Source organism: Sinohyriopsis cumingii, chromosome 9 (assembly GCF_028554795.1).
Source record: "Sinohyriopsis cumingii isolate HCF-2022 chromosome 9, ASM2855479v2, whole genome shotgun sequence".
Classification (NCBI taxonomy): Eukaryota; Metazoa; Mollusca; class Bivalvia; order Unionida; family Unionidae; genus Sinohyriopsis; species Sinohyriopsis cumingii.
In genome coordinates this window covers 71,709,359-71,733,576 of record NC_142969.1, presented here as the reverse complement: position 1 = coordinate 71,733,576, position 24,218 = coordinate 71,709,359, and the positions used below count along the sequence as shown (strand labels likewise).

Here is a 24,218-nt window from a genome sequence, read left to right as displayed (position 1 = left end):
TATATTCATTTGGAGAAACATAATGTACATACTTACAGAGAAACCAAGTGAATCGCCAAATGTCATCGTACCCAAGCAGATATTTGACACTTTCAAACCAGAGCGTCCCACAAACTTATATCCTTCAGCCATGGGTTTAGTAGAGTTTATTGATCACGCGTTTTCTTGTAGCTGTATGATCATCCTGGGTTTGAGTTTTTGTAGGAATATGCGTTATACTTGCTGAATAAGACACGTTTGCACCTCATTGACCTTTCCGGTAACAAGCCAGTAAACACACACACTCTCTCTCTGTCTATGTCTGTCTCTCTCTCTCTCTCATTTGAGTTTTCCGAGAGTTCGGTTCTCTAAGCTGATTTGTGACAAGCATTATATATATATATATACACACATTCATATAAAGTCTAATCCAAGATCATCCAAGACATGACCCACTTCGGTCAATAGTACAGAAGTAGTATGAGCAGTCATGCGTAAGATGTATCCGCTGTATAAGACCACTTACTACAAGAGGTAGTTTTACATTTTTCAACGGCTGGCTGAAGCATTTATCAGCATTCGATGCGAATTTGCAATTGGGTCGTTTAATTTTGGGGCTTTATATTCAATTTAACGGACACCAGAAAGCACCGTGTAAGGATAACAAGGTTGGTAATAGTTTTTCTTTCACTAAATGATGCTCATTTTCCCAGATGTTATCCATGGTATGGAAATTGTATTGGCGCATTAAAATGTAAATTTACAATAGAACCAAATGGAGTAAAGAACCCATTAACACGTTAATTGTAAATTTCGGTATCATGCAGAAGAATGCTATGATTTTAAAGAAATTACACCATATTGCAGAAGATCATATCCACTACCTTAAATGCTTAATCGGACATCTATAACTTATAAAACAATCACTGAACAAGTCCACATAATAAATCAGAGAACTAACAATAGATTAGTACCCCTTAAATTATATATATATATATATATATATATATATATATATATATATATATATATATATATATATATAAGAAACTCGGTGAATAAAATATAAGAGTGTAAATCTGTCAGGGAATCTATGCGAGCGGAGTAAATGAAACCCTTGTAACCATGGTAACAGAGTTAAGATTTACATTCTTCATACATTTAGCAATGAACACGTCCTTTACAAGGCATGAAGATGATGCACCTTTAAAACATGTATTCGCCTCAGAAATGAAATGAAAAAACACTGTTCATCATAAAAAATATGCGGACTCCTTTGCATCATTCTTTGTTCTAAAACGTTTGTTCAATTCTTATCGCAAAGTTCTGGAAATAATCAATGTCTATGGATATGTTGTTATGTATATTTGATTTAATTATATCTGATTTAATAATTTCTAAGTTCTAAAATCCTTTTTATGTTTATAATTTCATTATATGCCAAAATAATGTTTGCTAGGAACTCATACTTTTTATAGAAAATAGTTTGACCTTGACAGTTCATTTTAATAAACACCAATGTTGACCTAGATCCTGACCTTCATTCAAAATTAGTATCAGCCACGTAAATAAGTTCTATGTTTAATTTTAAGTGATTCTTTCTTGCAGAGGTCATGATGGGAGTGCGTGGTTTAAGATGTAAACATTTTTAAAATTTTATTCCTTAGAGTAAAATGATTGGTTTTCGTCATGGTCATGTTAGGCGTACGTGATATAAACACGATCAAGTGACCCCCCTTTCGTTTTCGCAACTTGGAGATTTTCGAAACTACGGTTTAGAATATGATATAACCTTTGTTTTGGAAAAATAGTCTCGGTTGCGCTCTTACACTAGAAAATTACTGTTGTGCCGTTTCGAGTTATTTCAAATTATTTGCATTCAAAAGGATTAATTCTTTTATCCTGGAAAATACGTGACTTCATATGAAATTCTTGAACAAAGACAGCTCTTATAACAATTTATTTGGAGTTTCAAAACAGGAGTGATGTTTCTTGTTTCTACAAGGAATTGACGACTTCAACACACTACAGGCATACGTTATCGTTTTCCATCTTGGAAACTTCGTCGGGATTCGAACTTAAAATCAGTAGAACTTTTGTTAATAGGACTACTAAAATTTTATTCGTGGAATATTCTTAGATGATTTTCGGATTTGATTCTTTAAATCGTAAATTTACATTTTATCATTTTTACAGCATTTTTCCAGGAGAAATAATTATTATATTTTTTAAAGTTTGTTGTTTTCACGCTTTCTTGTGATAGTGTTTATTTTAGCCTCAACACATAACAATATGTGGTATAATATATTGGTGCAATCCATGAAAATAGCATCTTTTTTTGCACCGAATGCTTGATACAATCTGACGATTTGCAAGATTTTCGCACCGACAAGAAGACTAATACTACCTAGAATACGTGGTCGATCCAAACCAAAACGTAAAATAAGAAAATATTGTTTCTGTGTAATCTGGTATTTAATAAAGAATACCGACAAGCCTGTCAACCAATCATATCTTTAGTAAGCCGCGTTTTGAGCATTATAATTATTTGCATAGACATGAACTATACCCTAGTACGATGAAAATCATACAAAGCAACATGATATGTCTGGACCAACGCTGCCGGCTTCAAGGACTTCTATGAGGAAGATGGGCTTTTAAAAGTTCACACATACATATCAAATGTGTTCGACATATATTAGCGTGAGGAGTCTACGCATGCTAGACATATTCAGTCACTTACAGTCAATTCCAGTAGACTAACTGCAATGCCGGAAATTAGGTTATGTCTAAAACTAAGTGATACGGTTCTTTAAAAAAATGCTTGATACTAGATTGGCATGTCTAAAACGTGCCCGCTTCTTTCCAAGGATACATTCCTCAGTTAACATGCATTTACAAATTAAAGTCCCAGTGGTTCTTCTTCTCTTTTTGAATAACATGACCAAACAAAATCAAACTATCCCTATTAGTTCCCCTTATTGTTTGTGACAACCTCCATAAATGTTTCGTCATCAAATCTGATCATATGGTCATGTTTAAGAATTATTCGAGGAACTTACATCCGTCTGTCTCAAATCAATGAAAATCCTACTAACTACTACTAGGCGTTCAGAATTAAGAGGTTTGTGTTAGGACTGGTCGGTCAGGTGTCAGGATAATGTAACTAGATGGGACATGATGTCTGAGGCATGATGCGCCAATGCATGACATCGCTATAAACTGCCACACCGTAGATATCTTAGCGATATGAGTGAACAATCTTAAAAGCTATGTTAAAAATCCAATTCACGCACACACACACACACACACAGACACTCACAGACACATACACATTCATTTGAGCACAAGGAGGCTGAGACATTGCATTATTGTTTTTAATTTATATAAGCTCCCCTTGTTTTCCACGTCTTTTTATCTCTTGATTTGCACATATTTAATATTATCCTTTGTACTCGTGTTCTTCCTTTATACTTGTAAGATGGAGCTTTTATTATTTATTTGCATTAATTCACCGTGTTCCTGATCCACATATAAGTATATATAAGTACTAATATCTCTTTCGGCTTTTCATGTATCTAATTCTGTATCTGGGTTAAAGCTGCTGCCAAGTTCTGAGAGCTTACATCCCAATCGTATGTACTTTAATTACCACCTAAATACGCTTGTACACTAGAATGCGATCAAGCACTTCATAAATGTACATACTGAATAATTTACGGCTTCTTGCTCCCATTAGAAAGCAGATGTGGTCCGATAGAGAACTCTTTTTGACGGCGTTTGTACATGACGTATTTTTCGCCATAGAGGATGGTTTCATCACATACCGATGCGTTGAGTCCTTGTGACTTCACGGAAGCATTGGCTTTATTATTAACAGCAGATGTATAGTTTAACATAGTTCTTGTGCTAAATATATCAGTAATAATAGGTCAGGCACAAAATAAATTTCATGTCCACTTTTCATATACAACACATGCGCTAAACTTTCTTATCTGCATGTAGATCAACGGTTGTCAATTAAGAAAATCTCACATTTCACTCAGATATGTTCAACAGGTTTGTTATATATATATATATATATATATATATATATATATATATATATATATATATATATATATATATATATATATATATAATTTTCCACTATATCGACATACGAATTAGACAAATAAATACTTCATACTATTGAGTTTTCTTTCTTCAAATTTTAAATTTTATAGAAAGTATATGATGTTAGTGTTCTTATAAACCTCCCAGTTCAGTCGTCGAAACAGGATTCATTCGGTTTCCTGCTTCCATTTCTGAAACCTGTTACAGAGAATATAGTTAGTACGAGAACTATATGATCTGTAACTTTTGTATCTTCCAATCTGAAGACGCAATTATTTTTTATAATGAAAAAGCAGTCAATTTTTATTCGAATATTACTGTTTGAATCTAACCGTGTATAACCTGCTTCTTTTGCTCGGACAGTTTTACAAATATGATTACAACTCTCGAAACGCTCGAGAGCTTTTCAATCTATCAAGAAATTTTTGTTCTTCGGATGACGATTTTTCTTCCAACTATTGCACGTAACTTTCGAAAACATATATTTGATCGCGACACTAAAACTCCATTGATTTCGTTTCTTTTGTATCTTTTAAATATCTTTTCGGACCTGCAAGTATAACTTCCTAGGTATGGTTATGACCTTGAACCGAAAGGCAAAGGTCCAGCTAGGGAATACTCTTCTGTTGAATGGTGATATTCCTATAGAAACCAAGAACATTTCAATTAATATGTGTAAACGTTTGGGGTGCATAGACAGAGTAGTTTTAATTTTCCTGCGACATTCAACTATGAACTAAAAACCTGGACGATATTTACTGCATACTTTAGAGTCTTCAAATTGAGTTTAGATATGACTTTGAACATATTTCCAGGAGATCTCTAAGGTCTCGAGAATATTAATTTTGACTCTCCAGTGACCTAGAGCTGAGAAAACGGGGCACGAAAAGCGCATGTTGCGCAATGTAAGTCTCTTTGTTGTGCTTGTAAAATTTCGCAATGTTTCCACGACAATTTAATGATAGGTATATAATACCGATGTTATAGTTCATCGATGGCATTGAAATAATGCATCACTTGTTCATGACATTGAAAATGGAACTAGAAATAAACGAATCTACTAATCTATAGACTGATACACTTAAACTTCATACATTTAGCAATGAATGCATCAAGATGATGCACCTTTCAACATGTTTTCGCCTCAGAAATGAAATGAAAACACGCTGTTCATCAAAAAACTAAGCGGATCCTTTTGCATCATTTCTTATTCTATTACGTTTGTTCAATTCTTATCGCAAAGCTCTGGATATAATCAATGTCTACGGATATGTTGTTATGTAAATTTTTGATTTAATTATATCTGATCTAATTATTTGTTAGTCTTAAAATCCTTTTTATGTTGATAATTTCATTATATGCGAAAATAATGTTTGCTTGGAACTCATGCCTTTTCCAGAAAATAGTTTGACGTTGACTGTTTATTTTAATAAACACCAATATTGACCTACTTACTGACCTTGATTCAAAATTAGTATCAGCCACGTAAATAACTTCTATGTTTTTTTTAAAGTGATTGGTTGCTGTCGAGGTCATGATAAGACTGCGTTGTTTTGAAATGTAAACATTTTTTTAAAAAAAACTTTATTTCTTATAATAAAATGATTGGTTTTCGTCAGAGTCATGTAAGACGTGTGTGATATAAAAACGATCACGTGACCCCCTTTCGATTTCGCAACTTGGTGATTTTTTAAACTACGGTTTGGAATACGATATAACCTTTGTTTTGGAAAAATAGTCTCGGTTGGGCTCTTACACTAGGAATTGACTGTTATGCCGTTTTGAGTTATTTCAAATTATTTGGATTCAAAAGAATTAATTCTTTTTTCCTGGAAAATACGTGTGCTCATATGCAACTCTTTAACAATGACAGCTCTTATAACAATTTATTTGGATTTCCAAAACCGGAGTGATATTTCTTGTTTTTGCAAGGATCTGTAGACTTTAACACACTACATATTACATCATACGTTTTCTTCCATCTTGGATTCTTTGTCGGGACTCTAACCTGAAATCATGAGAACATTTTATTATCAGGATTTCTAAAATTTTGTTCGTGTATTATTCTTGGATTACTTTTGGATTTGATTCCTAAAACCGTAAGTTCATATTTTTTCTTCATTTTTTTTAGAATTTTTCCAGGGATATAAATTATTATATTTTGCAACGCTTGTTGTTTTCGTTCTTTCTTGTGTTACAGTTTATTCAAGCCTAAACACACGACAATATAAATTTGTAAAGAAGCGTTGTTACCTAATGACGCCACTGAATGGAACCACCTTTTTATTAAAGATTTAAAGAAATGGCAGCAAAACCCAAATGTTTGTTTTCACATACAACGTTTAATATTAATATTAGATACTCAGTCACAGAAATAATATTAGGTATTCAGTCACAAACATATTAATATTAGATACTCAGTTACACAACACGTATTAGGTACAAAGTCACACAAAATATAATACTAAATACTCAGTCACATAACATTAATATTGGGTAGTCAGTCAAACAAAATTAATATTAGGTACTCAGTCACGGACAATTAATATTAGGTACTCAGTCGCACAAAAACAAGTTATAATTTATTTGATTGGAAATCGTATCGCTAACAAAACTATTACGGCTCTATTTTTTATGCAGTCAGTATAAACCGACACAATGAATTACAACATGCATTCTAGATAAGTAAGAAAACTGGCTGACTTCTATCATAATTTTTTTTCAACAATTCTTTTTTTCAGCCTAAGGTATGACAGCCAATCTTTGCAGTGTTCTTTACCAGAAGCTGGATATTCGTCTGGTAAAATTCTGTAATTTCTTATGTATTTTGTCTCATCACCATCTATATATCTCTGCCAAAAGCGTTTTAATGACACTGACTTAATGACTTTTATTTATCGGGGCTGGTGTGTCTCTAAGATTCAAGTTTTGAGTTTTGCTATATGTTTGCCTTCTAGCAAAATTAACGAACGGCGACCTTATAACAAAAATGATCCTTGTTTCAGTTCCTTCTCAAAAGTCGAATCAGAGAGAATATATATATATATATATATATATATATATATATATATATATATATATATATATATATATATATATATATATATATATATATGGTATATGTGAATACATATTGTTAAATTAAGAAACACTTGAAATGAAAAATAAATTGCTGATATTGAATCCGCTTTATTAATGTTTTGTATTGTAATTTCTACTTCTTTGATAACCAACCCAATATAATATAATTTCTTACAAAAACTAGCTATATTCCATTTCAATCCCTTCATGTGAAAGCATCTCTTACCTGCTTTTAATGTGCGGATGGTAATAATTATCATTTACAAATATCAGTAACTTACGCGACAATTAATGAATTTTGTTTTTAAATTCAGGAAGAAAAACCTGTGCCTGAACCCGGAAAAGACGGTACACACACACACACACACATACGCACGCAAGCACATACACACACATACATGCATAGATACATGCATACATACATACGCACGCACGCACGCACATACATACATACATACATACATATGCACGCACGCACGCACATACATACATACACCAAAATAATAATTATTAGTAATATATAGGTCTTTGTTATAACGTTATTTTGTTACTAAGTATTTGATTTTTGTCAAGTGTCAAAAACTTTATCTTTGTTTTAACGTTATTATCACATAGCGTGTTGACTATAGGTAGACAGTTGTAGTCGTTTAAATAATACATCAGCAAGTTTGAATCACGGATTGCTGGTACAATGTAAATAAAGCATGAAAACAAATGATTTACTTATTTTGCTTATTTGACCTAGGTAGGTAGAGAAACGTTTTATTAATGGCTTTATACTTGAATGCCGAATAAAGGTACCGCTTAAAGATAATTTATCATAGTTTGTTCCCCGAATTACGTTCAACAAGATCAAAATTATGATTTACCTTGCACTGACTTATATTTACACATTTGTGTACGTTGGAACTTTTTTCTTAAGGCTATATTAATGATGTTGTTTCCAGTGATAGCAATGTTGATGGTCATATTTTCCTCGTTACTGTGCGTTTGGCCTTACGCGTGAATGTCACCCACAAATGCCCATGCAAGAGGAAAGTCTTGGGGATAGAATGCTGTCCGTCAGATCAATAATCAGCGACACCGCTATTATACTTCTCAGTAAACGGTTCTCAAGAACGACTAACCACGACAAGCCCGCCGCGAGTACATACATAATTTCATCAACGCTCATTTGGTGAACAAACCGAACGGGAACAACATAACTGTTACACTGACGGGTTATCCAATCATTTCTTCCTCAATTTCTTGTTTAACATTGCCTAACAGTTCTTCGGCCAGCTATTTTTTTCCTTTCTTCCATCGTTGTTTAATAAAAATGCTCGTTCATTTTGTTTATAGTAAAGCACCCGGCTACTGCTGAAAGCATTACACGTGTCAGGATATTTTGTAATGGTATGACAATAGCTTCTTCGTTTTCTGATATTTGTTTATTCACCATTTATGTTTTTTCTTCCTCATCATTCATTCAACCCATAATTATTCTGCACATTATCAAATCTTCGATTTCGATTTCTCTTGTTGATTTCAGATGTTTTCGTCGACTTAATACTATCAAGAATCGGTTGTACATACTTTTATATCGATACTGGATGATTCATTCCGACTTAATACTATCAATTATAAGCCTTTGATAGTTTTTATCAATACCGGGTGTATTTATTGACTTAATACTATCAGTTATAGGTGTCAAATCCTGTTGTGTCGATATCAGATTTTCGGCAGCTGTGTAATATTTGAGACCATTCCATATCTGATATGATGTGGTTGAGGTGGTTCCATAAGTTTATAGAACTTCGTTTGCATCAATGGAGCCATGAAAGAGATGTATTTTCAAAATAAAAAGCGGCTGAAGGTATACTTTTCATGCTTTTAAAATGAAATGTTTCGATTTTTGGTGCCTGTAAATCCACTACGTACACGCTCTACGACCACACCAAACACACATTATTTGCACCAATGCTAGTGTGGGCACAATCTTTGGACATGAACAAATAAATATATCACATATTCTTAATAATGCAGCTTGCCGTTGTATATAAATGTACTAAATTCTGTTCTTCGAGTATCATTTCTCAAAAAGGAAAATAGATCAAATGATGAATCAACAAATTATGGCACGCTAATTCTCAAAGCAAATCATTCACTTCTTGTCCTTATAAAAGAGCCAAACAAATGGATATTCTTCGAGTTAAAAGCTACTCAGCTTATATTCCGTAGGAGGGATTGACAATAATAATAATAATAATAATAGTAATTATTATTATTATTATTATTATTCCAAGATTATAAGTGCTTACCACTACAAGCGACCATTTATGGATATGTATATAATAAGTCATCAAATAGTAATTCCAAATGACGTAGCTTTGATACTGATTTATGATAAAGAGTGCGCACGCATTATTCCATCAGCCTTTTATTTTCAAGTTTGATTGGTTTTTATTTACTTTCTAAGTGTGTGTGTGTGTGTGTGTGTGTGTGTGTGTGTGTGTGTTGGCTGAACAAATGCATGTGCTAAATTGTGGACTAGAATACAAATCCAATTCACGGAAAATAATATTTAGTTTGACACCAGCGAATATCCGAAAGGGTATGTTCCTTTTAGCAGCGAACAAACAAATATTGTGACAAGTTCAAAAGATGAGTGCTCGGGTAAGCCTACCGAGGAATATGTGAAACTGCGCCAAAAATGCGATGTTACGTGGTGGCTCCATTAATATCAAGAAGGCAAAAATTGTCTCATACGTGATTGTCCAAACGTGATTGTCCAAACGGATCCTCGGCACGATATGTACGGGGAATGTTTGTGCATACACTGTAAATCTGAACCGGTCAAGGAAATAGATGGGTGTGTACCGTTGCACTAAAGTTTGTCACCGGTAGACATCAAATGATGAATATTCCCTGATGTAATCGCTACTTAAACATATAAACTTGGCGGTAGTTCCGTATCGACACGAATAACATGCAATTTCTCTCGTACAAATGCACTACTTGGTAGTTTGAAGAAAAGATGAAACATTATTCGAGATTTATTACAGGCCATTATATGATTCTGATCGGTATGCACCAGAGATATTTTAAATACTTACATCAGATGCATAACGATATTTTAGTTTGGCTGTGATAAGTTCGTTTATTATTATTATTATTATTATTATTATTATTTGCTGTAAAGGCACATTTGAACTGAAACATCGATTACGATATTTCTTGATATGAATAATGCGCAGATTATTAGTTTTCCAAAATAAACAAAGACTTATAGATACTCTGTTTGCAAATGTCCCAAATTATTCCTCCAACAATGACAACAACAAACAACAACGACAACAAAGTATCAAATAGATGTTTTAATCAATGAAAATTTGCAACATTCGTACTAATTTAAATTTAGAATCAACCTAGTGATATAAAATAATAGTATGTCAGTTCTTCAACAAGACTCCCTAGGTTGCCTCCTTAAATTGTCTAAAGTCGTGAATATGCTTCCATTCGTTTTTATTGATGATTTAATGTTTTAAAATATACCTGGTTTATTAACAAAGCAATTATTACCCCTATTATTGATTCCCGAAATAGTGTGTCACCTTTTGTTCTAATTTTGCTTGTTTTAGTCTTCGTTTTCCTTATCACTTTCCTGCATTATACTGTAAGAATACCGTTAAACAAGTATTAACGTAATCCGTCATTATTTTTGTGCAATTTGCACAAAAGTATAGTGAGTATTACACAGATATGTATGAAACTAGTTCACCGATCTGATTATAATAAGAATATAGTGTATATTTATGAAAATCTTTTGTTTGTCGAAGAAGGAGTAAGCATATACATTTTTTTTAAAAAAAACATTCTAGAGGTACAAATCGCAGTCAAAAGAGTGGGAATATGTGGAACTGATCTAAGTTTCTGGCAACATGGTCGAACCGGCAGTGAGCAAGTCGTCCGTCAACCTTTGACTCTGGGCCACGAGTGCAGTGGAATTGTTACGAAAGTTGGAAATGGAGTGACACATTTAAAAGAAGGTAGGCATGTCATGTTATGTGATATTTTCATTGTGAAAGTAAGTAAGATTCTTAAGACTAAAATCGTTAATAAGGATATGTAGATAAGAACACTGAAACGTTGCAAAAGTTTACAGAACACGGTACGTTCTAAATATTATAATAAATCTAACACTTCACATTAGAATGATTATTTTATGTACCTAAAGAACAACAATATTGTCGATTGATCCATGCCCAAGAATCAAGAAGGTGCTCCTTTTATATTGCGGGGGAATGAAAATAAAAATGCTGGCATATGGTACTAGAAGTGAATATTGGCGGTTGTTCCAAACTTGACCGTGATCTGCAGTTCACAGGGATTATGGGTGAATTTATGTTACATTATATTTTGAATTGTAAAGTATCCCATAATTTCTTTTTTAAGGATATTGAGCACAACAGTTCTGGCTCCATAGTAAAGATCATTACAAGATATATATATATATATATATATATATATATATATATATATATATATATATATATATATATATATATATATATATATGTATGTATGTATGTATGTATGTATGTATGTATGTATGTATGTGTGTGTGTGTAGGGGGCTTTTTCAAGTTGTTGACGTATTTCTCGAATTTCTATAAAGAAACACTATTAAACCTGTTCTCACTGTCTTAACTGGAGGTAATGTTTCTGTTTTCTGAGAAATCATGTATGATAATGGATAACTAGTTTTGCATGTAGTTTGCGGTCTGTGTCTTTTAGCGGTAGATGATCTTATCATTATTTTCACGTCAATATCTTTGTACTTGAAAAAAACTGCTTTATAAATATTGATTTATTCCTGTATAGAAGGCAAACGTTTTCGGGTTTTCAGCGTGACCAGAAGCTTCGTGATTAAAATCGTTATGTAGGCAATGAACATGAAGGTCGGCCCTGTCTTAATTTACATAATGTTCCCCCCCCCCCTTTGCACTTCCCCGTGGATGATCTGGATATCGAAGGCTCACCTGACTATGCGATTTTACTTTCCCGCCACTGTCTTCTGTAAGACTACATACTTGCGGACTTCATCTCGTTGTCTTGTATTATTATTATTATTATTATTATAGGGGACCGTGTAGCTATAGAACCCCAATATGATGTATGCCAGTCCTGCACGGTGTGTGTGAGTGGTCGATACAATCTTTGTCCTAAAGTGATCTTTATTGGAGTGCCTCACAATAATGGCGCTATGGCTAGATACATTGTCCACAAAGCCGACCGCGTCTACAGGTATGTAGAGACAAATGATTTATTGTAATTCGTTTCTGATTATCAGTGCAATTATCTTGTAAATGCAAAGCAAGTTGTTCCTAGATGTGTACTAGATCTTTTTAGTGTTCACATACTGTTAATTTTGTTTTGTGATTGAAGCCGGATTGGTTAATCAACAGATAGTGGATATAAACTCCTAAATTAAAATGTTCGTATCCGAATAGGATGGATCCAGAAACATCGTTTTGTGTCATGTTAGGGGCCATACAAATGTAGGCCAGTTGTCTGTAAAAGACACCTACAGTGGGGGCCCAGGGTATGAAGACCCTAGCAGCTATAGCATTTTAAGCGTTTTCAGGGCAAAATTTTAACCATCTGACTGTACATAAAACTTGCTTTAGAAATGTTCCAGTAATTTCGCGTTCATTCTTTTTTTGTGCAAGTTGTGTGACGAGGGTGAGGGTGCTTGCTCCGCCACGCAACCACTCTACCTGGATCCACCACTGTATCCAACTAATGTAAAGCGGTAGAGTGTTCATTTAATAATAATAACACCAAATTTGGTAACTGAAGGTGAAAGGTAACTTGCAATGTCCTTTGGGAAATTCTACTGGCATATTTAATATCTTCGTCTCATATAATGTTTGTTATGTGATTTCCCTGATATTGTCCTCTTTTGCATTATCTTCGAGCTCTCCTCACCCTGTGTTAATATTGCACAGGGGAAGTAAGCTATACATTTTCTTCGCCAATAAGGACATGTACCAACTTTGACACTTTAACATATCGTTGAAACATTCCTGATCATAAAATATATTCTTAGAATTCCAGATGAATTTAGTTTTGAGGAAGGTGCTCTTCTAGAGCCTCTTTCAGTTGGTATCCATGCGTGTCACAGAGTACGTCTTGAGCCTGGGCACAGTCTTCTAATTTGTGGAGCAGGTGAGTTAGGATTGTGTCTATTCTGGCTGTATAACAAAGAATATTTATTTAGGCTGTGATCCAATCTTTGCAGGGGAAGAGTCGATACTTAAGACGGATGAGTACTCGGCAAAACCAATGAATTTGTTTTGGTGTAAACCAACAGAGATGATATACTAAATCAGGGTGGTTCAACATTCAACACCGTGGACCTCATGGACCAAAAATGTAACGTTCGTGGGCCATACACACACACACACACACACACATATATATAATGTGTGTGTGTGTGTGTGTACGAACGCGGGCCAGATATAAAATGACCAGTGGGCCTTGTAGTTAGTCTGCTCTGAGCTAGATGACCAATTACGAAAGCTGATATAGAGTATTGCATGGAATAACAGCAATCTGACCTTAATAGATAGTGTTTATTATTATTTATAACACGTGCAGACAGTGATAGATTGTCTATTATTATTCGTAAAGACGTAGCGTTAGTAACAATTCCTACACTTGACTAAATAGCATTGACCATATCATTAATATAAGTATGGAACATTAATCTACACCAGCCTTGACAGCCTATTGTACTGAATTACGAACCTCCATAATTTACTCTTTGTATATTATTTGTCACATAATTTAGCTACAATGTTTGTAATTTACATACAGTTTAGTGACTTACTACTGCTTTGGAGATCTCTAATTTTATCAACTAAACTCTTGTACCAGATTGTTGTTCATAGCAAAAGGTATCCCCTTGCCTTCGTCAACAGCCTTGCATGAAGTATTGTATACTGTTCATTCTCCGCTCTCTGGAGTATATGTGTAACTTTACATATCATCTGCTTGCTTTGATTTCGGCAGAGGAGTCCAAATGGTTGCGTATTTAGATGAGAGTTAATTATTGGGTCGCCTTGCTAATGTGTCTGCTATGCACGAATACATATATCAACGGCTAAGTTCCATCCCGTTTTGGGAATGTGCGCTTAGTCGTGAGAGTATTGGGTTCCTGTATGCAGGCAAAGTGATGGGTGTCATAAGCGCAAAACCTAGGTACGAATTACTTTAGCGGACGAGTTGAAAATTATATTACTTGCGTGACTGTATTTTTCTTCATACATATTTTTAGCCTATTTATCATGCATCATCCTGTAGCATATCACTTACCGTTAAAGTGTGTGTGTGTGTGTGTGTGTGTGTATGTGTGTCTTTAAGCACACTAATTACATTCCCAATAATATATATGCACTTTTGTATGACTTCAAATTCAATGGAAATTGTAGAACGTGACAGAAGAATATAAGTGCGTTTGTTAACTTAATTTTGTCTAACTATTTTTTCGGTAATCATGTCCTGACATTTTTCTGACACATTTATTGATTTTTTTGAAAGAGAACTATAAAAATTGTTTTAAAATATTATTCTTGTAAAAGGGACATTTTTTAAACTGTATAATCTGGTACATATGGTACTTCTATCATGTTGGTGTTTAGTAAATCCCCCTAAATTGAAGGCATGTCACAGTGTTGCCCTCTTTCACGCTTATGTTTCAATTTTGTATATAGTTGCTCCTTACATAAATTGTATATTTCAAGGTCGTGTTCAATGGTTTTTCCATCTTCCATATCAATATGGTTGCCTTCTCACGCGAAGTTTGGAAAATGTCCTATTTTTATTTATTAACTGCAATTTCATTTGGCCAGGTTAAATATAACGTCCGTGTTTTATGTTCTTTTTTTAATCTTTTTTCTAAGGTCCTGTTGGACTGTGCACAATGTTCGCAGCCAAAGAAGCCGGCGTTGAGAACATTATAATTACAGGTAATTCGTCTTGTAAATATGTGGTCATATTTCCAAGGTAGAGGAAAAGGTCAATGATTTGAAACTACATTAGGAAATTTTCCAAACCAAGAAGTTTGTGCCATTTATTTAGTATGTGCGTGCTAACTTGAATCTTAGCCTTACATGTAAAGGTAAATAAGCGATGAAAACCTGCTGCTAGTGTTGTTTATAAATACCTCCCTTAGTCTCACATAGGATTTTTTGTAAATAAATTAAGGCATTATATCGCAAAATATCTTCACAATTACAATGTGTTTTTTCTCTTTCGACAAACTCTTAAAATCAATTTATTGTAATATAGCAAACCATTTGAAATCATGAATTAAATTCAACTTGCTTAGAAAATAATTACACAGTGACTCCAATTTTTGTATATATAATTAAAACCATAATTAAATATGAGGTGTCCATCTAATGACGGTTTTCGCGCAGTAGTACACAACTATCTAGTAGTCCTTAAGAAAAAGAGCCAGATTTGGAGAAATTACAAGACCAGAACATTTTTGCTAAAATTGCTAAAATTTCTTGAATTTAATTTAACAAAGGAAGCAACCACGATATTTAAATTATGGTAACAAAAGTAGTGAATGGGGTGACCCTAGCGACAATGGGAATTAGCATTACAGACCCCCCTGGGTCACTCTAGCGACAATGGAAGTTTAACATGGGGAAAAATCATGGGTCACTCTAGCGACAAGGGAAATTAACATGGGAATAAATCGTGGGTCTGTTTAGCGACAAGGGAAATTAAGATGGGGAAAATTGTTGGGTCACTCTAGCGACAAGGGAAATTGAACATGGGGAATTGATCGTGGGTCTGTTTAGGGACTAGGGGAAATGGAACAGGGTCGGGACCCTATTTTAATAGGGTCCCGAACTGATGGGTCTATGGAAAGGGAACAGGTGAAAATTGAAACAGGGAGGGGTCTCTATTCTTTTAAATAAAAAAAAAATATAAAAAGGGGTAGGCAATTGAAAGTCTATCTCTTTTCGAGAAATGTGGGTGGCCCTGAAAAGGGCCTTTGGATTTATGTTAATATGCCCTTAACATAAAGGGCATCTGCGGCATCTTCTTGTCCTCAGGGCCATAAATCAGAGTCCTCTTGAGGCATCCTTGTCTTTCCACATACACTCTTCGTATCAACAGACTGGTGTCTGACTTGTGGACAACTGTCCACTTGGATCGGACATACATTAGTATGTCCGTCCTGAACATCATCGAAGATACAAGGGTGGATGATTTGACTGTGGTCCACATCTTGAGGCGCCGAGAACAGGTGAATCAATGCAGTGAACTGCGCTTATCTATAGGTAGAGGAAGGATTGAAACGGATTGAGTTCATTGACCAATCCAAACACACGTTACATAATTCAGTCAGCCCGCATCCAATCCGAAGAGAGCAGTCTGTGACGTCACGTGGTCTATATAGATTCGCTAGCGCCTGTGTGCAGTCAATCTATGCGACGGTTATTCAACATGACGGAAACTCAGAAAACGCTCAGTTGGGGTGCACCAGCAGTGGAGGCCACCCAAGGGAACCCGGACTTACTTTCAGAAGAGGTAAATTGGGATTTTGTGGATTTTCTTACCTCGCAAGAATTTATTCCGGAACCTTCGTCACCTTCTTCATTAACGCACGTGGAGAATTTTAGACAGAGACAGAAAGAAGAATTGGAGAAATTTATACAACAGCAAAAGGAAGCGGAACAAGCTTTTCTCCTACAGCAACAGCAGCAAGAAGAAGAGGTAAGAAAAAAACAAGAAGAAGAAGCAGCAGCAGCAAAGAAACAAGGGTGTGAAAATCAAACGGGCACGGTACTGTTAGACATTTTAGCGGAGTTAAGAAGTCTGAAACAAATGTATCAGACTTCTTTATTACGACCGAAGAGAATACGACCTTCCCGAGCTAAACACGCCAACCCTGTGACTAAGCCTACCATACCACCCTTAGTGATTTCAACCAAATCATCATCATCATCATCAACAGTACGCAGTCCAGAAGTAGGCCTTGGCCGTGGCAAAGGCTTAAGACAGTTAAAGTTGATTGCGTAAACTCACCCCTTACACCAAAACCCAAAGGCCCTTTTCAGGGCCACCCACGTCTCTCGAAAAGAGATCGACTTTCAATTGCCAATAACTCAAAAATAAAAAACCCATTTTACCCCTATACTACGTGTATGTGTATGATTGTTTGAGTCTACGTTCTTATTTTAAAATCAAAACTCAAGGACACTTACCTTTTAATACCTAATTTATTCTTTTATAAATATTTACAATCCAATTCACAATTCACAACAAATCACTTTAAAAAGTTCATAGACTTCTTCTGTCTCATTGTTCACTCTCTCTGTTTTTTGAATTTCTTCACCGTCACAGTCTTTTCCTCCTCTTCCTCCTCATTTTCTTCCCTTCTTCTTTTCTTCTCCTGTTTCTTTTTCTTTGCCTCTTGTAAATAGAATTGTCTTCTTTCGTCCTCTTCTTTGTCTGAAGAATCTCTCTCTTCTTCCTCTGAAGAATCCCTCTCTTCTTCTGACTCCTTTTGTTTCTTTTTTGGGCAATCTGGAGACCAATGTCCATTTTCTTGACAATAATAACAGGTATCTTGACTTTTGTCTTTTCTAGCCCCTTTTTTTCTTTTTTGACGGTCTGGACACTCTGAAGACCAGTGCCCTTTCTTCCGACAGATATAGCAAGTATCTTGACTTTTATCTTGAAAGGAAGGAGAATAGTCCGTCGGCTTGTCTGAAGAGAATTTTCTAATGACCCTCGCAAAGCTCTGATGAAATGTTCGATTTGGGTAGTCTCTTCTATCGTTGTGTTCGGTTTGAGAGTGAAATGAATAGTGAAAGGACAATACACACACCCTTTTATATACGCTGGTCTGCCAGGACTATAAATTAGTCTATGGTGTTTAAACTTTAGTCATTTGACGTTTTTCTATCAAGATGAAACGATCCAATTCATTTCAGAAGAAAGAAGAAGAAAGTAAGAGGCAGAAACGTGATCTATCGCCTCGTACCAGGGCTGAAGTCTTGGCACAAATTCATGCCAGTGATTTTGAAGAGGACATGAGTGAACCAGAATTCAAGCCCAGAGAGTCTTCCTCTAAACAAAGTTCACCACCCTTAGTCAACCCTGAAAAGTACTATGACATTCGAGAGACAGAAAACCGCTCCTCTAGAAAATTTAGAACCACGGCTTGCACCAACACGGTGAAGTTTAAAAATTTCAAGTCCGACGTACCGTTAGAGAAAGCAGAAGGGTTCGTCACCGAGATGTGGGATTCTTTACTCACCACACTCAAGCGACAATGTCAACCCAAAGAAGACGATCGCTTGAGACTTTCCATACAACACGACGGTTTGAAATCCCCTGTTTGGATCGAGTTTAGCACCCCTGCAGAATTGACTGCTTCCAAAGTCATGGACAAAATTCAACACGTGCAACAATCCAATGACCAGTTTGACATCACCGATGGAAAAGCCACACTGGACATGACCCACGTCTCTCCTCCTCAAGGGACTGGACGCAAAAAGATGTTATTGGTGGACGAGCTTCGCAGCACCAAAACAAGTCTCGTCCGAATTCACAACCCTCAAGACCACATGTGTTTAGCCCGAGCCATCGTGGTGGGACGAACCTATGCCAACAAGAACGACACGACAGAATGGAAAAGAGACTGAAAAACTATTCAACAATCCGACCGAGCCAAACAACGAAATGAAGCAGAACTCCTGTTGCAACAAGCCGACTTGCTCAAAGACACACCTTGCGGCATTCCTGAGATGCAAAAATTGCAAGATATCCTAGCTCCACGCTACACCTTGAAAGTGCACCCTCAAGAAGTGCGCAGACCTCTGTTTCGAGGCCAAGATTTTAAGGATGGAAAATACATTCACCTTTATCATCACGATGAACATTTCGATACCATTACCAGTATCACTGGATTCCTGGGATATGTTTATTATTGTGAGAAATGTGACTATGGTTATAACAATCGAGAACAACACAAGCATTGTGGATTGAAATACTCAGGATGTTTGGCCTCTCCACCCTGTCTGAGCGAAGGACAAGAACCAGTGCATTGTTCAACTTGTCTGCGCACGTTTGTCAGCCCTGCCTGTTACCAACAACATTTGAAGACGCAAGGTTCACAGCAGAAATGTGCTTGTTAACTCCTGAGATTGTGCCCCACGTGTGGACAAGGCATACGTACCAACAGTACCAAGGCACACGTATGTTCAGGAAAGAAAAAATGTCACATTTGTCACCACATCGTGGACTTGGAACACCAATGCTACGTGCAAAAATACCAATCCCGACCAGAGAAAGAAGACGGTCACAAGAAGAAAGGCAATTTCATCGTTTTCGATTTCGAATGCATGCAAGAGACCGGCATTCACATTCCTAATTTCTGTGTGGCTCATCGAGCGTGTCAAAAGTGCATTCAAGAACCTATCTTCAGTCATTGCCCTCACTGCAGTAAGATTCCTGGAGGGCGTGAACAAATCTTTCGAGGACCGAAAACGCTAGCCGATTTCGCCCAATGGGTCTTAGACCCCATCGACGAAACGTGGAGCCAAGAGGACATCGAACGTTACGGAGATTGTCATCGTCATGCCACGGTGATGGCTCACAATTTCTCCGGATACGATGGACAGTTTCTTTTGAGGTACTATACGGAACATGGCACCAAGCGTCCTAAATTTACTTTGAACGGAGCCAAAATCATTTTCATGCAAGTGGGACAAGTGCAGTTTAAAGATTCGATGAATTACTTGGTCATGCCTTTGAGTCGAATGCCTAAAACGTTCGGAATGACAGAAATGGCTAAAGGGTACTTTCCACACTTTTTCAATACGGAAGCCAATCAACACGCCGTTCTACCCCATTTGCCTGAGGCTCACTATTGCGACCTCGACAACATGCGTACCGAACAACGAGAAGCTTTCTACGCTTGGTACCAGGCTCACACCTCCGACCCTTTCGACTTTCAGGAAGAAATGTTAAAGTATTGTCGTTCCGACGTGGACATTTTACGGCGTTGCTGTGGAAAATTTCGAGAACTGTTCATGGAACACGGAGGGGTCGATCCTTTGAAAGAAGCTTGCACCATTGCCAAAGCGTGTTCCTTAGTGTACCGCCAACGATTCATGCCTGAAAACACCGTGGCTGTCATCAGTCCTCAAACGACCAACTATGTCAAACGTCAATACTCGGTCAAAGCCCTACGCTGGTTACATTACTTGTACGACAAGGAAGACAAATGGATTCAGCATGCCCGCAACGGAGGAGGCGAAAAGACCATCGGAACGTATTCGGTCGATGGCTGGGACTTAGAAAACCTCAAGATCGTGTACGAGTTTAACGGTTGCTTATTTCACGGATGTCCCGTCTGTTACCCTGATCGTAGCACTAAAAATCAGTTTTTACAACGAACCATCGAAGACCTGTACCAGGACACTTGTCAGCGACGCCTAAAGTTAGAACAGGAAGGTTACCAAATGGTGGAAATGTGGGAACACGAATACGATCACCGTTTGAAAACCGATCCCGAGTTTAAACGCCTCGTGGAAATTTACCAGTTCATGGAACCCTGAACCCGAGGGATAGTTTGTACGGAGGAAGGACCAATGCCACCTGTTTGCTGTACCAAGCTGACGAAGAGAAAGGAGAAGAAATCAAATACTTGGATGTGTGTTCGCTGTATCCTTACGTGTGCAAATATTGTCGCTTTCCTGCAGGGCACCCGCAATTGTTCACCGAACACATCGACCTGAAAAACATTCGACAATACGTAGGTCTGATCAAGTGCAAAGTCTTACCTCCCACGGACTTGTACCATCCCGTGTTACCTCACCATTGTCAAGGCAAACTGATGTTTCCCTTGTGCCGTACTTGTGCCGAAACGTGCAACCAAGATCAACCTTGTCAGCACACCCACAAAAAACGTGCCTTGACGGGGATGTAGGTCAGCGTAGAATTGTTCAAAGCTCTGAACATGGGATACCAACTGGTTAGAAGTGTACGAAATTTGTCACTTTCCCAAGACACAACAATACCGCAAGGGTGACCTCACGCAGAAAGGCATTTTCGCTGACTACGTGGATGCCTTTTGGAAACTGAAGCAAGAAGCCAGTGGCTCTCCGTCCTGGTGTCACACCCCCGAAGACCAAATACAATTCAAAGAGAAATACTGGGCACAAGAAGGCATCACTTTAGACTACATCGAGAAAAACGAAGGCAGGCGATCGTTTGCCAAAGTGATGTTAAATTGCTTGTGGGGTAAAATGGCACAACGCCCGTGTTTACCCAAGACGGAATATTTGACAGAACCTTCCCGCTACTTCCAGATGATTCACGACAAAACCAAATTCATGAAACACGTGGACGTCGTTCGCGAAAATTTGATCTTAGTGAATTACGAAGAAGATCTGGACTTTGTACAAGACGACCCTTTTGGAAATGTCATTATTGCGGCTTACGTGACAGCCCATGCTCGCTTAAAATTGTACGAAGCTTTAGAACTGTTAGGGGAACGGGTCCTGTACTTTGACACGGACAGTTGCATTTACATCCATCACCCGAGTCAACATCACCCTGACATCGAAGGAGACCGTTTAGAAGCATGGACAGACGAGCACCCCGACGACAAGATTTTAAGTTTCGCCAGTGGTGGTCCAAAAAATTACGGCTACGAATACCGGGACAAACAAGAAGAAGTACACACGACGTGCAAAGTGAAAGGACTGACTCTGAATTATCGTACCATTCGAGTGGTCAACTTTGGCGTATTGAAAGAAGCCTTGGAGTCTAGAGAAGATGAACACTTTAAAGTGACCACCTATCAACCGAACAAGATTGTACGTTTACCCACTCACCACATCGTCAGTCGACCCTTGGAAAAAGTCTATCAAATCGTGTACCAGAAGCGAGTGCGACTTCCCAATCATTTCACCTTACCGTATGGACACGTCGGTATTGGTCTGTATAGGCAAGATCGATAGTTCATTGTGACTACCAAGACCAAGCGAATAAGATGAATACTTTCAGAGAAACACAAAACAAGTTCAGACAGGCACAATTCAAGTTTGGGGCCTCTGAAGTGGAATGCGATTGTGAGCCTTGCGATGGGAACGATGCTGTACGCTGTGACAATAGCGATGCCGTAAAGCATCATGGGAACTTCGTTTTCACTGCCCCTATCATGGAAAGTGATGCTGTGCGTGTCAAACCTGAGGGATGCGAAAGCGATGCCACTCGTCCTCTTGGACACTTTACTGGGTTTCATTTTAAAGGTGAATGTCCACCTTCACGTCTACCTCCCTACGGATGTCATCCAGCCCTGAGCAAACTCCTGTCCATGTCACTTAACCCTCATCGAAACGAACCTGTGAAAGACGAATATTCGTTTCCTGTGCGTTTGTCGGAATACTGCGACTTTGAAAATCGTCTTTAATCGTTCAAAGGAAAATGGCCTAAGTATCTGGGAGGACCGACCAATGAAGAATTAGCCAGAGCCGGATTTTTCTATTTGGGCGAAGGGGATAAAGTCAAGTGCTTCAGTTGCGGTGTGTCACTTCACCACTGGGAACCACAAGATTCGGCCTACCTAGAACATGCTCGATGGTCACCGAATTGTCATTACTTACCCTTAGTGGGACCGAGACATTGAAGTAACTTACCATATCGTTGACGAAGGAGAAGAAACCAGATTGGTTAGGAGTCAAATGTTGGACATCACCGAGACCAGTATTTAAACTTCATTTCAAAAACGATATTGAATCACTACCTAAAGAACTGCAAGAGAAGATTTACAAGGAAGTTTGGCAGGAGTTTGCCAGAGTGAAATCTCAATGGGTGACTGTAGAACTTTTGTGCCGAGAAATTCACAAGAGGAAAGTGAAAAAAATCAACCAGTGTGTTAGATTTATCTGGGTCAGGTGTGCATTCGTCCTATTATATCACTCTAGACCGTTTACATCAAAAGAGTTTAATGAGATTCTTGGACGTTACCCTGAATGGCAGTGATCAGAAATTACTCACTATGTGGATTACTTTTGCTCTATGAAAAGATTGTGAATTGTACGGACTGACCTATTCATGGATACTTTACAAGAGAACATTCGTGCTTTGCCTGTGGAGTTGAGAGAACGCATTTACCGAGAGCTGGTCAAAATACAAGTCAAACGTAAAGAACAGTTGCATCCGTTACGTCACCGGTGTTTGAACCACTGATACCTGAATGGTATTAGAGGACTGATTCGTCAGAAATTCTTTCAGTGGTCAGACCTTGTTCATCACTTTCAGTTAGTGAATGGACTAAATGTTCGTAATTTTGGTTACTTCGAGATTCACCTGGAGCAACGTATTGAGGAAGACGAGTTAAAGGGATTACCAACATATTTTACGTGGAATCTGCTTAGCGGAAGACGAAACATCTAGACAAACTCTGAAGTGTAGGTTACAGTATGCAAGATTTAGATTCCCTACTGGAGAACGAAGATGTCTAGTTAGAAAGTACCTTTATTGCTTCCGAAATAAAGAGACTATAAAATCAGGAATCCGTGCTACGGCTTATGTCACAAGTGATTGAACAGATTCCGTGGAAGGAACTCAATGACCATATTCAAACCGTGGATCATTACCATCAATTATTACAAGAACTGTATCCATTCAATTTGGGACGACGCATAGTGTGTGTCTTAGTGACTTGTTTTCTGGGATTTCGTTTACCAGCCGATTCCTTGTGGACTCTTTACGATCAGTGCTTACCACCCAATGGCCTTAAATGGTCACGAAAGACTCCTTTTGCTTAAAGCCTTGCGTTTTCATCTGGATACTTCTCGACCTCAACGGGAAAAAAAGATTCGTCAACTTTTAGCTGCCGAAGACGTGTATGACGATGTGTGTGTAGCTTGTGAATTACACCCCCACTGGACAGATGTTCGTGACTGGAAAAAGGGGGGTTTTGAGGCTTGGACCCAAGAAGTGGCCCAGTATGCACGA

General features: G+C 37.3%; 1 protein-coding gene across 1 annotated transcript in view; it reads left to right on the top strand.

Moving 5' to 3' along the window:
* Positions 1-47: 47 nt before the first annotated feature.
* The window catches only part of LOC149792004 (sorbitol dehydrogenase-like), a 38,263-nt gene continuing 14,092 nt past the window's right edge, over positions 48-24,218 (top strand). The window contains exons 1-7 of the mRNA XM_089970502.1: positions 48-647; positions 6,837-6,895; positions 7,491-7,524; positions 11,037-11,204; positions 12,299-12,461; positions 13,267-13,385; positions 15,122-15,187. Of these exons, the coding sequence (XP_089826628.1) occupies positions 6,845-6,895; positions 7,491-7,524; positions 11,037-11,204; positions 12,299-12,461; positions 13,267-13,385; positions 15,122-15,187 (601 nt within the window). The 5' untranslated portion in view covers positions 48-647; positions 6,837-6,844. The remainder of the gene's footprint in view (positions 648-6,836; positions 6,896-7,490; positions 7,525-11,036; positions 11,205-12,298; positions 12,462-13,266; positions 13,386-15,121; positions 15,188-24,218) is intronic.